Below are 16178 nucleotides of genomic sequence, written 5' to 3'. Positions count from 1 at the left end.
TATATATTTATTGAAATGTCAGTAATTTTCTTTGAGAAGGTATTTTATCTTATCCCTTAACGTTTCATTTTCATCAAAAATATTTTGGTACTTTTTAGTAAAGCCAGCGTAGGATTTATATCGTTTGATCATTTTTTTCATTTAAAACGATCTGACGCTTAAATTCTAAATTTGAGACAAAATCTCATTTTCGAGAACTAAATTGTAACCAACACATAAAAGGATTATTCTATGGTTAGACTATATATTTGATTAATAGACAAATCGACTTGATACATATATAGTGTTATTTTATCAATTATTTTCACAATTTGCCACATTATTAAAAACATCGACAATTTCCAGCAATTTTTTTTATCCTATTAAAACATTCATTAAATTAGATTAAAATCTAACTTTTATTTCTAAAATTAACTTTTCTAATAAATTTCTTAATATATATAAAAACACACACAAACCTAAATATATGGAGCAAAGAGAATACGAAAAGTTTAATATGCATAAACATAGCGGTTCAATTACCTATTCTTTGCTCCGTCAGAATGGCGTGCATCAATTTGGAAAGATATCAATTGTCTAAATTAAATATGTAAAACAACAAAAGCAAACAGGAGTATCAAACAATTGATTCAGCCATAGGAGATGCAAGATATCATATTTGGATCACGCAGAATGTGAAATATCGATATTTGGATTGATCTGGACAGGCTTTTCTATAAAATCCAGTTGCAATGTATGAACAATCTATATCTTCATGATTAATTTGATACCTTCTCTCGCATGGTTATACCCAGTGTATTTGTATTATCATTTTTTAGTAATATGCCTTTTGATTTACTGATTAATAATAATAATAATGTTGATGATAGATAGACGGGCAACAGTAAGCCTGCTTGCTTTTTCAGTTTCATAGGATGAGGATTCTTTCAATTTAGTTTCATACTAGGAGTGTCGCCAAATCTAATCCTGTAACTCTAACAACGTCGTACGTTAAATCCCGTAATTCTAAATCGGACACAAATATGCTCATCTGTTAAAGTTTTGACCAAGCACATCTCTTGACACGCAAAGTGCCCAATGACTCTCAACTGCTTCAATGGCATCGTGGCAACATCGACACAAAATCACATATACCTGCAAAGAGGCTGGACCACGCTATGATTTTGGTATTCTCTTGAGGAGTTTGTACAGGCCAAATACATTTTTCTGCTGCCAAAGGTATGGAACAAAGAATGACCGGTACTTGGGAGGTGACAATTCCCGATCTAGATATGGTAATGCTGCAACCACCTGCAGATGAAGTTTAAGAAGATTGGCAAGTGTTTTGAGAGAGAGACAGGAGACAGACTTTTACCTCCCATGTATTCAAGTCACTCCCTCGATAAACATGAGGTCTTTGGAGCTGTAGTTCCACGAGGAAAGTGCATTTATCTAAATCTTGGAGCTGCAAGAATATTGGTAGAATGAACGAGGAAAGAAAGCCATCACGAGTCAAATGAATATGAAGCAAAATGAACCATGAAAAAATGTCAAAAAACAACTAGGTAGAACTGAATTACATATTGTTCGTGCGATGCCTGATTCTTGTTGTTGAAATATGGTGGAGCTGCAGATGTTCCACCCAATGTGGAGTTGAATGGAAAGGGGAGAAGACCTCTGAACCCATCATCAATCCATCGAACCTCTCCCACGTAATCAGGAACAAGAAAAGAAGATGGGAATCGATGCCACTCGCTTCCAACACAGAGGACAGAACCTTAAAAGCACATATAAGTAAGAAATGGGTGTGGATCATAAAATTCATCATTTTAGGATCAGCCCAATCCCAGGACAATACATACACACAGCGGATCTGGACCAGCTGTATGGCACATTCTAGAACTTTTTAACTCCCCCTAAATACAAGGTTGAGAAGCCGCCTTTTTCTTATTCATGATCCGATACTCACCTTCAACTCATTGGACACACATCATGTCAGAAGACTCAAGAGCCCAAAATAAATTTTGGTACCTTGAACACACAAATCAAATTTTATTTCGATGATCCTTGAAAGTAGGTGACAGGACATCATCACATGGATGAACTACCAACACATACATTGGGAAAAAAGATGAACCCAAACCTTGACAATAAAATAAATATAAAGGAAACAAAAGAAAATGAAACTGCAGGAGAGTTAACCCGTAAAAGTTCATGTCATCTCTCTTAGCACACATAAACAATGAACTACATTATCACTTTCAAAATCTGTTCAAACTGATCCTAGTAGACAGAATAATATGATATTAGATAATATATCACCATTTATGATCAGCATTAAAGAATTATGCACATAACTGCTTCTTACCTTCCCCTGCATTATCATGGTGTTCCAAATGCTTATAGATCTCCAAGGGAGCTGAATAACCATTAATAATGGAAAATGTCCTAGCATGGGAGAAACATAAAATGAATCCAAGAACCAGAGGGCGAAGGGTCTTAGCAATCTGCAGAGACAAAGACAAAGTAAGTTCTAAGCAGCATATATCTATTGAATCTACCAGAGACTTGTGTACGAGTATGTAAGTTACCATAACAAGTAGAGAATTATCATCGGGATTGTACTTATCATGAAAAAAATCGGGGAAACTCTCAATGACAGCTGAAGCAGCAACACAAATAAGTGGGTATATAGGATAAAGGAATCTGTAACATCAGAAGATAATAACCGAATTAGCAGCAGCCATTTTCATCTACATGTTATTTCGACTTAGTAATATATCTCTCTTTTTTACGAGTACAGAGTAAATCAGAAGATTTCCAAGAGGTTATCACTGGCATTTGAGATTTAAGACTTTTTTCCAAGTTTAATTACACTGAGAAACCAGATGCACGATTCTCATATCTGGGTTGGTCCAGAAACTTTTCAAAAAATAACATGTCCACCAAATTGAATTAAATAAAAACTTCAAAAAGGCCGTTTGTCATGACAAAAACTTCAGAAAACATATATTGGCAACAGAAAATTTTATCTAACATTTTCCAAATACCTAAAAAATATAAATGATGATGTTTGCATCTACAATTGAAGACATGTCGAGTCCAACACTGCATTTATTTAATCACCATTTATGAATTTAAAAAAGTGATCAATAGGTGTTAGCATTGGCATGTGAATCTTCTAAAAGGCTATATGTTGATAAAAAGTTTGAAACTCGACCGTCAGGACTCTGGGAGGGAGGGAGGAAGAATAAATTTTACCTTTCCTCCTTGTGTGGCTGTAAAGACATGAAAGCTAGCCAAATATAGATAGGTGAGATGATCACCAGGAACTCTGGAGCATACTTCTTCTTTGCAATGGGAAGAATTGCAATGAAAAGCAAAGCAAGAATGAAACATAAGTTAAAGTTATTAAAACCATTCCTCAGGTAAAATGTTGACCCCTCAGTACCATACAAATGACTCTCCCCACCACCTATGACGTTGTATATTAACAGATTGAGAACGGAAGAGGTCCACTTTTTGTAGTAGAAGTGGTCGGCCAACAGAGATAATGCCTGTAACATTGTTGAAATATGTGTTACACAATATGCAATCATACAAAATTTGAAAAATAAATAAATAAATAAAACCATAAGTATGGGATAAGTGCCATATTTGATGCAGGCAGACAGCAAAGAATCCCAAAATTCAGATGCTCCGGTGGTTGATAATTAACTCACCAAAAGAGTAACTGAAGTCACTACACCGGATGCAAACGCATAATTAAGCCTTCTATAGAGAGAATAAATGGTAACTGGAAGAAAGGCCAAGATAGAGAATGGCCAGCCAAGAATAACTCCACCCGCAGCAATAGCAACAGCAGCTGTTGGCTTCTCAAAAAGAAAAAGTGCTGATGATAGAGACATGGCATACATAGAGAACGAACTTGGCAGGAAACCTGCATGTGAAGTCCAAGCAACAAATTTCAAAGATTTAAAAGGGGAATACTATGAGACCCCCCACAACTGCCCCCATAACTGCATGCATATCTAAACTGTAAGTAAGAGTGACTCCTAATCCAAACCACACGGACCCACAACCCCTATTTATAAAGGGGCATGAACAATTGTCAACATCCAGTCTCTAGTGAATTAAAAACAATAAATTACAAAAGATCTACTTACTAGTGCTTGCGAAGAAACAGCCACTGGCTAAGCATAGCATTGCAAGTGTGTATGAAGCCAGACGTTTCCCATACTTCCGGGAAAGGGCTACAACGAGGGCAGCATCTGCAATAACAGAGAGCAGACCGAGAAAAATCCTAATAGCATAGAAGACTCTAACCTGAAATTTTAATTACTTATTCAGCACAATGGATTTTGTGTTGAGAAAATTGAATTTTTTTCAGCTGAAAGAATGAACTGTCAAAGACAAACATGCTCTTACTTTTTCTTCACCAAACCACAGCGAAGCAGGCCAACCAATTAAGTTGTGGAAAACTATATACAAATAGGACCGTAATGCAAACTGGGAGCTGCAGTAGACAGACATCCGATATTAATATTTGACAACAGTATTTTAAGAATCAGCAACAATTATATCAGAAAGATCCCTCACAAGCACTATATAGCTCCCGAAGAATCTGGAGCTAATACTTTAACCCAAGTCCAGTTTAGCAAATATTACTATATAAGCAAGCACAATATAGCACCCCGAGAATCTGGAGTTAAACTTTTAACTAGAGGCCACTTTAGCAAATATTACTGAATACCAACTGTTAGGGTACACAGAACATGCAAACAATGTTAGCTCAAAAAAAGAACATGCAAACAATGTTAACTCTTTGCATGCGTGTTCCACTTGCATATAAATGACACGGCTGGTCAAGTGAGGCTGATGTATTATTCAAGTTTAATGCTATGATGGCCATATAATAACAAGAAACAACAAACTCAAGAGGAAATACAAACTAATTGCACCAATTGGGAGCATAAATGGTGAGGCATCGATCCAAAAGCAATGCGGCATCCATTTATAAACTCTCTACCACATTTTCTTATGGATTTTCAAGATTCTTAGACATTCCAGAAGGCACCTACAACTAGCCTACATCAGACACTAAAAACTTCCAGCTGCAATTGATCAATATATCTTGCACTCGTTCCATAAGTAAACCATCAACGCGGAATTTTACATCATATTCCCACAGATCAAAATCAGAGCTTTAATAGACCAAAAAAACTACAGAACCTGTATTCCCATGTTTGAAAGCCAGACTTGTAGAGGAGGAAATGAAGTGGCTCCCAGTAATTAAAGACCTCGTCGCAATCGTGCAGGATGTTTGATGTGGCGCTCATATACCGCAGCATCCCAAGCGACACTAAAGGCAAAAACCACCTGAATCCCTTTTGGCCGCCCGATTTTTCCGGCTTGTCGAGCTTCGAGTACGGACGAGGAGAGGACGTCGTATGCAGATCCATCGGCGATGGGCGCCGCTGCCTTGTTGTTTGTGCCATATCCTTTCGCCGTTTCTCAGTGAGCAAATTTCTTCTTCAGATTTTCCAATTTTGATTCCTTCTCTTTTGCTTTTCTCTCACTGTACTTTGTTGCCTCCTTTTATGGGAACCTGAAATCAGTCGGGTCATTTGAATTCTATAACCCGCTTGATTTTGGATCCGACTATTTTTTTATATATATTTTTTATAATTAGCCCGCTTGTAAGTTTTTTAATTTTACTGTCAGATCAGTTATAAATCATCGCAATCACACTCGAGTTTGAGTTTGATTTTACTCTCAGATGAGTTATAAATCATCGCACTCGAGTTTGAGTTTTAAGTCAATCTAAACTTGAAAAGCTAAATCAATTTATATTTTGATTCGAGTTTTGATTTAATAAAAATAAGTCAAAAACTTATGTGAGACGGTCTCACGGGTCGTATTTGTGAGACAGATCTCTTATTTGAGTCATCCATGAAAAAATATTACTTTTTATGCTAAGAGTATTACTTTTTATTGTGGATATAGGTAGGGTTGACCCGTCTCACAGATTTAGATATGTGAGACGGTCTCACATGAGACCCGCTCTAAAAATAATAGAGATTGCCATTCTTGGAAAGAAAAATTAGATCATACCGAAAAAGAAAACTGGAACTAAATAAAATGGATACCAATCCACCATTATTAAATCATAGCGAGTGTCAAAAGTACACGACAGTAAATTATTAAAATCTGATCAAAGGGCTTGCATTTAGCATAGCAATGAGATCAAGATTTATATTATAGTATGATCATAGAGCATAGGTGTGTCCAAATTTTCCAAGACTCGGAAGATCACAGCCTCTGTGATGGATCAGTTGGAGAGAAGTGTGGAGCTTAAACGAAAAAAGCGAGTTCGGACAAGTTAACCAGTGTTCTGCAGTCCTGCTGCGATACCCTTCATGGTCAAAATGAGTGTGTCTTCCAGTCCGGGGGCATATTCGCTCGTTGGATTCAACTTCAAGAGGTCATTAGCCGATTTGGATTCCATGTACTCTCTCGAGATATGGGGCCTCAGCTTCACAGGGTAGTTTGGGTCCCGAATTCTTCTCAGAGTGTAAGCTTGGCACACGTTTAATGTTGTAATGTACGAGTCACGTAATCGGAGTCGTTGCTTCAAGTGTGGGTCACCTTCTAAGAGATCCTTGTGTCCAGCAATCTGTGAAAAGAAGATGGTTTGTTTCACCGTATTCAAGTTCAATTTTTGACGAAACCTTAGATAGAAAAGAAGTAATTACCTGGAGAAGAAGAGTCTTTGTCTCCTCGTAGTTGGCCCTCAAACGCTCACCGAATGACCACAAATCTTCTGAAACGAGGAGTTTGTCAAACAATGCAGCAATACCCGGGTCGCCCTTGGCGAAAACCATTTCCATGAGATCGATTGTGACTCTAAAGAAAGGCCACTTGTTATACATTTCCCGCAGCATTTTCAGGTTTTTAACATCCTTCTGCAAGGCATACTTGAATGCTGCTCCAACACCTAGCCAAACAGGGAGATGAAATCTGGTCTGTGTCCAGGCAAAGATCCATGGGATGGCTCTTAGAGATTCAATGCCTCCACTGGGTTTACGCTTGGATGGACGACTCCCGATGTTCATCCGACCATACTCCAATTCCGGTGTGGCCTGCAACGTTTTTTGCATGAATACTTTCAGTCAAACTAATACTAGACCAGGAATAAATATTATTCAATAATCAATATGTTGTAGTTATTACAAGGCGGAAATATTCAACAAATCGTGGTTCTTTGAAGACGATTGACCGATACTCCTCGGTGGCAACAACAGTGATTTCGTCCAAAAGCGCACGCCATTCGGGTTTGGGGGCAACCGGGGGATGCATTCCATGTTCTAGTGTAGCAGCTGTAAAACGTTGAAGTGTTCTGAAGCACAAGTGCTCCTCCCCAAACGACTGCTCAATAACTTCTCCTTGAACTGTAACACGGAGAGATCCATGTATGGTGTCTGGCGGCTGAGACAATATAGCAAGATGAGTTGGACCACCTCCTCGTCCAACGGTACCTCCTCGACCATGGAACATCGTCAGTTTCACCCCGAATTCTTTCGCAACTTCTATAAGTTCCTCCTGAGCCTTGTACAATTGCCAAGCTGCGGATAGCCGACCAGCATCTTTTCCAGAGTCTGAATACCCAATCATGACTTCTTGCTTACCATTGATTCGGTTTTTGTACCAATCAATCGAGAAAAGGCGTGAAACAGCAGCAGGAGCCGCCTCTAGATCAGCTAATCTCTCAAAAAGTGGAACGACTCTCAACGGCTGCTTCACATGGCACTCACGCTGTAAAAGCTCGACTGCTAACACATCAGACGGGGCAGTAGCCATCGAAATGATGTATGCACCAAAGCAGTCAGATGGGAGTTCAGCCAAAACATGGAGTGTGTTCAAAACATCAGAAATCTCTTCAGTTTTTGGAAGATCGTGTCCAAAGAGGGGCCGCTTGCCCCTGAGTTCAGACAGGAGCCAATCTTGTTTACGTTCTTCAGTCCACTCTTTATACGACCCAATATCCAAGTGCTTGGTAATGGCGTCTAAAACGTCTGTATGTCTGTCTGACTCTTGCCTTATGTCAAGTCTCACAAGAGACAGCCCAAAGGTGGAAACTTGCCTCAGAAAATCTAAAAGGGACCCATCTGCTATTGGTCGGTCCCCACAAGCACAAAGAGATCTATAGCACACCTCAAGGGGCTCCAAAAACTATGTAAAAACAAACAATTCAACGTAAGTAGATAACTAACGTCAAGAGTGCTGGTTTGTGTGAATCTTGCTATGATATGATAATGGAAATTACAAAAAATACCTGCTCTACATTGGTGTAGGTTGCCTCCTCTGGGATATCAGATGTTCCCTGAGATAATAAATGGCGAGAACGCTCGCGTGTCTGATAGAGCCTATCCCTCACATCCCCAAGAATGACCCGATAAGGCTCGTTTGGTGGAATTGTTTTCCAAAACTCTGAGAATGATACATTTGAACACATCAAAGAGTGCTTACAAATACATTAATTCTGCAGATTGCATAACAAAGATCTCACGTTCATTTGCAGTTGTAGAAATTTAGCAGAAGTCACTTTATCTATCTCTGGTGCAATTCTAATTAATGAGAAGTACATTGAATAAACTATACAGAAAAGGCATTTTTCGTCACCTATGAAATGTTTTGCATCTCTCCTTGAAGATCTGTGGAGTACATCTGCCCGAACGCGAAGTTCATCATTGCATCGCCACATTGACAACTATAAGAGCCAAAGAAAGTTTGAGTATGAGCCACATATACATCGTACGGATGGATTGATTGTCAACTTAAAAAAGATCAAAAGTTTTAAACATATTTGCAGCGTACGTACCTCAAACATTAAATCCTCTATCTGGGAATAGTACAAGTTAGCAGCCATCATCCTGGCCAATAAGCAAACATCCCTTGTTACCTCAGGCGTTACCCTTGGATTGCCTGCAATAAATTATTAAACAATCACTGTAATCCTTGAAAATAAAGAATATAAAAAATGTACTCTGAAAAATGATACCATTAGTGTATGTATTCTAGTTCCTAATACATAAACTTTTAATCATTGAGTATATAAATGGATCTAAATATTTTGGAAATTCAAAACTATACCATCACGGTCTCCACCCATCCAAGAAGAAAATTGGATTAGAGGGGCGTTGTATGGAACACGCTCATTAATTCCTATATTCTTCAGTGCTGTATCAACACGGCGCAGAAACTTGGGGACCCCTTTCCAGATTGTTTCGTGGAAGTAACTCATCCCTGCCCTCATTTCATCTTGGGGAGTAGGGGGAGTCCTTCGGATTTCATCAGTTCGGAAAGCTGCTTGGATCTGTGGACAGACATGAGACAAAACAAAGGCAACAAAATAAGCAAGGCATGTCCCAGGATAATTCAACAGAAATTACATCTTTGAAATCTACAAACACAATGATAATGGTTGATCGGTTCAGAGAGGATTGTACGGGAATTCAGTTATTTATGCCAAATACTCAAAGCACCGCATATCGTTATTATACATAATAAATTTTGCGAAATGATTATCATTTCCTCTGATTCATCAATATCAATCACCCCAGAATCTAAGATGGAAATGCAGTAAATCATTTGTACTAACTTGAGTGGCATTTGGTTAACCATAACAAGATTAAGTCCATCAAGGAAAAATGTATGAATTCAAATGAAAGGGCTTTATCAGTTCTTGCAAGTCAAGAATCCAAGGAAAATATACTCGGCATACATTAGTGTATAGATATGGATTCAAAAAGAAACGACAAATACCTCCCTCTGTAAAGCCTCATCGAGCTCCTGTTTATCATCAGGCGTAATATCTTTGGCATACAACTGAGCTAAGCAATTCCGAATCCTGACCAAGTGAAAGTCAACACAAGCAGGGAAGAGTTGAACAATTTGGAAAAAGTAGGACCAAACTTAGCTATTTATTCGACTAAAAAACACATAGCAAGTAATTAGAGAACTGACCTTCCATGTTTCTGAAGCAACGATCTTCGAACAGATTGAGTGGGGTGAGCAGTGAAGACCAGATCCACAGTTTGATTCTTCAATTCATCAAAAACTTCTTGAGGAGACTTCTTCAAATCAACGACAAGTCTTTTGAGAGTCTCTTCAATGTCTGATTCAGTAGTCGCCGAGCTCTCATCTGTATAGTCTCCTTTTTTCAGCTTGTTCCTTCGACGATGAGCAATTTGAACCTCCTCAGCCAAGTTGGCCAGGCTAAGCATATGAGAAAAAGCCTTTGCAACGACAATTGAATCCCCGGGATCCAAACTCGTCAATACATTCCCAAGTTCTTCCAACTTTTTAGGATCGCGCTTGCCTTCATACTCGGCGGAAAGTTCATAACATTCTTGCACCTAAAGTAATTATGGAAATTAAAGATACCATTTCTTCTATCTATCAAAAAACACCAACAAATAAATCATAAATCCGATAAGATTCAAATAATGATGTAAAAGATTTATGTTTCTACTCAGTTCAAACTTCAAGCACTATATCAGTCACTTTTACTCGGTGAGTGTGGAGTTGGAGAAAGGAAGCAACCTTTGATCAACCCGCATGGGCATCTTTGAATACAAGTGAAACCCAATTCTACAAGACACGTTTCAAATTACAGTTACATTGACATAAGAACTAATGCAAAAATCCCAACAAGCTCTTCCAGGGGAGTTCAATACAGTGGTAGTGCCAGGAATGAGGATTTGGTTACGCTGCAACTTAGTATATTAAAGGATATCAAGACTTGTGCTTCAACAAAAGCTTGGAACTCAATTTTTTACCCCTGCTTGAACATTATAATATTTGTAGAACATGAATCTCAAGTTGGGTATGTGGTATGCACCAAAATTCAAACTGAACAACGACATTAGTTTTTAATCCTCACATCAAGATTGAATTTTTCACAATAAAATCTAAGCATATACACATTGCACTCCAGAAATAGGATGTCTTCAATCCCACAAGACAATAATTACAGTAATTCATACCGTTTCTCTCAGATCCTCTCCATGCAAATCCTGAAGAATATCAAGAAACCGATCCAAAAGCAAGGCGTCATACTCAACAAGTTTATCATCCTCTGACACTTTTCCAGGAACCAAAAGCCTCAACTGGGCATCAATTGAAGCCAACTTCTCCAAATTCCTTGCCATTAATCCTTAAACTCCCTATCTGAAATCTTGATTCTCAATAACCCTGCAAAAACAATTGAGTCCAAAATCACAACCTTGAATCAATGAAACAAGCCCATAAAATTCTGATCAGGACCCAGAAAATAGGACCATATAAGGATTAGAAAGTGAGCGAAAACAGAAGCTTCATAAAAAGTCCCGAAATCATTTCACATGCAAAAGATTGCGTTTTAAAAAGGATGGCCCTTTAATTCATTTTCGTAAAACAGCCATAAATTGAAAGTTAACAGTGAGCGGTTCGCGTGTTATGACAGTGTACCTGAAATCTGAATCTGATGTCGTTGAGATTTTTGGAGAACGGAGGGGAAGAAAGATGGGGAGTGGGGACTAGCAAAGAGTGAGAGTATTGTGATCCAAACAAATGGCAATAGCCAATCTATATATAGACAAAGCAAGAAAAATGAAAATTGCCTCGAACTCTCTTCATCGAGAGAGCGATTTTAGCATGATACGCTGGACGACGGATGTTACCAAAACCACACTCTAGACTTCTAAAAATTCGTTGGAAAAATAATAATTAAATTATTATTAATACACGACACACTAGATATTATATTTAGGTTTCTTGTGAGATGATCTCACGAATCTTTATCTGTGAGACGGGTCAATCCTACTGATATTTACAATAAAAAGTAATACTCTTAGCATAAAAAGTAATATTTTTCATGAATGACCCAAATAAAAGATCTATCTCATAAAATACGATCCGTGAGACCGTCTCACACAAGTTTTTACCATATTTCTTTGTACAGATTTCTTAGTAACTTAAACAAGAAATTTATATTTTGGCCGCTAGTTTCACTTTACAATGTTTTAAAATAAAGGAACTTTTATAAACATGAAATTAAATCTCTGATTCGTAAAAAATGAAAAAACGAAAAATATAAAATTATAATTTTAAATAATTGAATTTTTAAAGTTAATCTGTAGGTTTAATATATTGTTTTAGAAAAAAAAAAGAACATATTTTTTTATTTTGGGAAAAAATTATATTTATATATTTAACAAAAATCAAAATATACAATATTCTGAAAAATAATAAAATGTCAAAAGGGAAATAACATCAATATAGAAATGTCTAAAACCGTATTAAGTATTAAATATTTCGATTGTATAGTTAGTTGATTGAAAAATTAGGGAGGGTAAAAAGTGGTGAAATTATAAAGGGTTTCATTAGGCCATTGACCTGAGATTGTTTTTGAGAGATTGATTTGAAATACATAGATTTTGATTATAGTTTATAATAAAACTATATATCAAATATTAAATTCATGCATTACTTGTCATACATTAGTAATACAAAGTCGAATATGTTTCAAATGTTATCATTTTCTGAATTTCCGATATTTCTAAAAGTTATAACAATAAGATTATATTCATCGTGTTAAAATTATGTGTTCATGATATTTCTCAAAGTTACAAAAAGAAATAAAAGGTTAATATCATAAAAATAAAATTATGTGCACAAGAGTGTAAGATTGTTTAAATCCATGAACACAACTCTCGATAAATATTTGTAAGATTGTGACTTAGACTTAACTCAACTCAAAGCGTTAGCTCAAATGAGAGGATTGTTTAAGTTAATATATACATCTCCCAATAATTTAATCCAGTTGATGTGAGATATAAAAAACAAATATAGCTCCCAATAATTTAACCCAGTCGATGTGAGATATAAAAAACAACAACAACAAACACGATTTAAATTCAAAAGAAAACGAATAACACATTTGATTCCGAGATGCTGCAAATTACAAGTAAAGCACATTAAATGCTTGACAAAATGCTCCCAACACCACAAGGCTTCGATTAAAGAATAATGATTGTAGGTATAGAACAAGCCATTTCCACTGCATGCATCCCTTTGTTTAATTCTTTCACGGCAAAAAGTAGCGTGATTCATGGGACCTCCACCACGAGCTTTGAATGAATTCCTCCAAATTAATTCATTTAATAAATTGTAGCAAAGGAGAACTTAAACTTCATAAGAAAAAACTCAAATTTTCGATATCAGTCACATCGTCTGTTAATGATCTAAGAACTAAAACTTCATAAGAAAACACTATGAAATATCATTAACAAAAGCTCGTCGATTGAGATCTTCTCCTGAAAGTTACTTATTCTTTATTTATATATGAAAAAAGATATTTGTCGGATAAAAAAAAAAGAAAGAAATAAGTATTTATATTATCCATTGCAGCTTGGTGCAATCCAGCAGTTGACAGTGGCACGTATTCGATTGTGCGCGACACTTGCTATGAGTGGAGCTTTTTTAAAGACAGGTTATGGGGTATGGGATTAAAACTTTATAATATCTACTCTTACTATTAATAATATACGAGTATTTTATAAATTATCTTTTTATTTTATAAACTAAACGTGGATTTACTATATTATCATTTACTAACAAATACACCTCCGTCGTATATATTATTATTTCAATTTCAAAAATCGATTCTAATTTCTTCCATAAATTACATGTATCGTAGAAGTTTTTGTGTTTTTTTTTAAGGACAAATGTTTGTGGCGAACTTTTCTATTTATTCGACCATGTGGTGAATATAATATTCTCATTATATATCCAACGATTTAAAAAATCATTTACGGTTCATACATTTTTTTCATGTGATAAATGCGTTGAACAATTTCTATGAACCATTTGATCCGTTGGTAGTAGAAAATATTCCATTGTAACATCGAATGAACTGACATTGTAATAATAATAATAATAATAATAATAATAATAATAATAAGTAAAACACCTTTGTTCCCTTGGAAACTTATTATCGTAGCAACTCTAATAATTTATTTTTTAAAATTCATTTTCAAATCAAATTATTCCATTCAAATGATTTTTTTGGCATCAACATTATTTTTTAGTCGTCGGTATTTAAGAAAGGGTGGATTTATACTTTTCTTCTAGAAATATTAACAAAATATGGGACGACTGCTCGACAGAATTCCCTTTTAACACCGAGCTATATATTATGCATAATCTTTTAATAATTAAATTGATAAATAATTCATTTATAAGAAGTCAAACAAAAAAAGCCAATAATTTCCAGTGTTCATATCGTTTTTTTCAAAGAAGAATATTCAATCAGCCGATGTAGATTCCACAACAAGATGCTTCTCATGTTGTGAAGTAGAATCACGTAGTTATATCGGTGTGACGAATAGTTTCGTCTATATCTATAATGAAAATTAAAAAAATTAGTATGACAGTAAATCTCTTATGAGACGTTCTCACGGGTCTAAATCGGTCCATATTTTACAAGAAAAGAAATATATCTGACATAAAAGTAATATTTTTTTGATTTTGGTCGTATCGGAAATCCGTCTCGTAAAATTGACATATATGAGACAGTCTCACAATAATTTTTGTATTGGTATATAACATAATACATTTTTATGTGTCGATTGAATAGAAAAGATCCATCTCATTAATTAACATGTGAGAAGATCCCACAAAATTAACAAATGAGATTCTCTTACGTTATTTTTTTTTTAAAACAAAAAAACGTAACAGAATACTGATAAAAACAATTTTCCGAACTTTGAAAAAATCATAAAAAATTATAGAAATTTTCTTCCCATGAAAATTCAAAATTTTCATAGTCAAACAGTTGACGTAATGCTTATTAAAAAAAAAACATAGAGGAAGATTATTATCCTTGTTGAATGAGAAAATGACCAAATACAATTTTCGAATTTGACTTTCAAGGAAAAATAAAAGCTTAAAACGAGACTGAACCGTGGACTTGTGTATTATTGTGGACTTTAAATACAAAGCGTGGCAATGACTTCGACTTTGAAATGTTGATAAGTTAGTGCAATTATTACACGCATGGCTTATTAAATCACCTTTAATCGTTTATTTAACTAATGGCAGAGACACACATGATTGAGTTCATCATCTTTAATTTTCGATATAAATTTTCAGTTTTACACTTGTTTAATAAATGTTTTTATATATTAAAAAAATAATTGAAAGTAGTTAATATATTTAACGATGGAAATTGATATATTGGTAAAAGAATAAATTAAATTAAAAAAATATTAAAAAATAACTAATAATTAATGACTCTACAACATAAAATAGGATATTTTATATTTCAAGAATAATCCATTTTAGAATTTAAATAACTTGACCATGTATAAAATCTGAACGTTTTAAATTATATGGTATTTCAATAAAACGTGCTTTAATTATTGTATCGTAAATAATTTATGATGCAAACACAAACTTATTAGAATATTTTTGCGAAATGTTATACAACAAAACAATTTTAAATTCACACATTAATTTTGACCAACATAAGAAACAAACCAACCACAAAAAACACGAGGTTTAATTAATTCAAGCCTCTTTTATTTAAATAGTGTACATTTATTGGAAGATATTTAGTTTTTTAGACTTGGTCAACATATATAAATACGATTATTTATTTTGAAAAAAAAATTGACCAAATCTAAACAACTAATAGTAGGTTCTACGGTCTCACAAAAATATGTGTGAGACGACAGTTTGACTCGATTTTATATTTAAAGTAAAAAATAATATTTTTGACATAAAAAATTATAAATTTTCATAAATCGATCGGATAGGCCACGTCAATCTTCGTGAACATCTAAATATATATGCTCAGGGACGGAGTCAGGATTCATAAGTACCTAGGGGTGGCTTCATCCTGTGTTAGACAGTAATAGGTTCAGTTAAAATCGAACCGAATTTTCTTAAATCGAATTAACCGAACTTTTTTTCCGACAAACCGAACCGACCGAACTTTTCTATCAAAACCTAACAAACCAAATCGAAAAAAGCTATATTTCCGTAAGTAACACAATTAACCGAAGTTTTAGAATTTTTTTAAAATAATCATGTTTTAAATAAACCAAACCGACTGATATTTTGTTCAGTCATATATTGTAATTGATGTTTGTTCG

General features: G+C 35.1%; 2 protein-coding genes across 2 annotated transcripts; both read right to left on the bottom strand.

The window, feature by feature from the left end:
* Positions 1-851: 851 nt before the first annotated feature.
* On the bottom strand, positions 852-5571 carry LOC140969698 (alpha-1,2-mannosyltransferase ALG9-like). The gene is made up of 10 exons (XM_073431127.1): positions 5212-5571; positions 4408-4495; positions 4146-4305; positions 3702-3919; positions 3241-3536; positions 2571-2685; positions 2348-2486; positions 1560-1756; positions 1355-1444; positions 852-1290 (listed from the first exon to the last, which is right to left on the bottom strand). The coding sequence occupies exons 1-10, from the start codon at positions 5475-5477 to the stop codon at positions 1156-1158; spliced, it is 1704 nt and encodes a 567-aa protein (XP_073287228.1). The 5' UTR covers positions 5478-5571; the 3' UTR covers positions 852-1155.
* A 541-nt stretch (positions 5572-6112) lies between these two features.
* Positions 6113-11676, bottom strand: LOC140969679 (phosphoenolpyruvate carboxylase-like). The gene is made up of 11 exons (XM_073431104.1): positions 11491-11676; positions 11028-11235; positions 10006-10397; positions 9805-9889; positions 9133-9355; positions 8861-8964; positions 8662-8749; positions 8315-8469; positions 7213-8211; positions 6735-7121; positions 6113-6655 (listed from the first exon to the last, which is right to left on the bottom strand). The coding sequence occupies exons 2-11, from the start codon at positions 11190-11192 to the stop codon at positions 6362-6364; spliced, it is 2892 nt and encodes a 963-aa protein (XP_073287205.1). The 5' UTR covers positions 11193-11235; positions 11491-11676; the 3' UTR covers positions 6113-6361.
* Positions 11677-16178: the final 4502 nt, after the last annotated feature.

Source organism: Primulina huaijiensis, unplaced genomic scaffold (genome assembly GCF_012295235.1).
Source record: "Primulina huaijiensis isolate GDHJ02 unplaced genomic scaffold, ASM1229523v2 scaffold42537, whole genome shotgun sequence".
NCBI classification, from domain to species: Eukaryota; Viridiplantae; Streptophyta; class Magnoliopsida; order Lamiales; family Gesneriaceae; genus Primulina; species Primulina huaijiensis.
This window is presented reverse-complemented; position numbering and strand designations above follow the sequence as displayed.

Bases quoted from the DNA above. Each gene is read 5' to 3' on its own strand.
- LOC140969698 (XM_073431127.1), bottom strand. From the start codon at position 5,477: ATGGCACAAACAACAAGGCAGCGGCGCCCATCGCCGATGGATCTGCAT. The intron at 3,537-3,701 runs GTGAGTTAATTA...ACAATGTTACAG, and splicing joins TGACTTCAGTTACTCTTTTG to GCATTATCTCTGTTGGCCGA. The intron at 1,757-2,347 runs GTAAGAAGCAGT...TGTGCTTTTAAG, and splicing joins CCATGATAATGCAGGGGAAG to GTTCTGTCCTCTGTGTTGGA.
- LOC140969679 (XM_073431104.1), bottom strand. From the start codon at position 11,192: ATGGCAAGGAATTTGGAGAAGTTGGCTTCAATTGATGCCCAGTTGAGG. The intron at 9,356-9,804 runs GTATTTGTCGTT...GTCTGTCCACAG, and splicing joins ATGAGGCTTTACAGAGGGAG to ATCCAAGCAGCTTTCCGAAC. The intron at 8,212-8,314 runs GTATTTTTTGTA...GTTTTTACATAG, and splicing joins CCTACACCAATGTAGAGCAG to TTTTTGGAGCCCCTTGAGGT.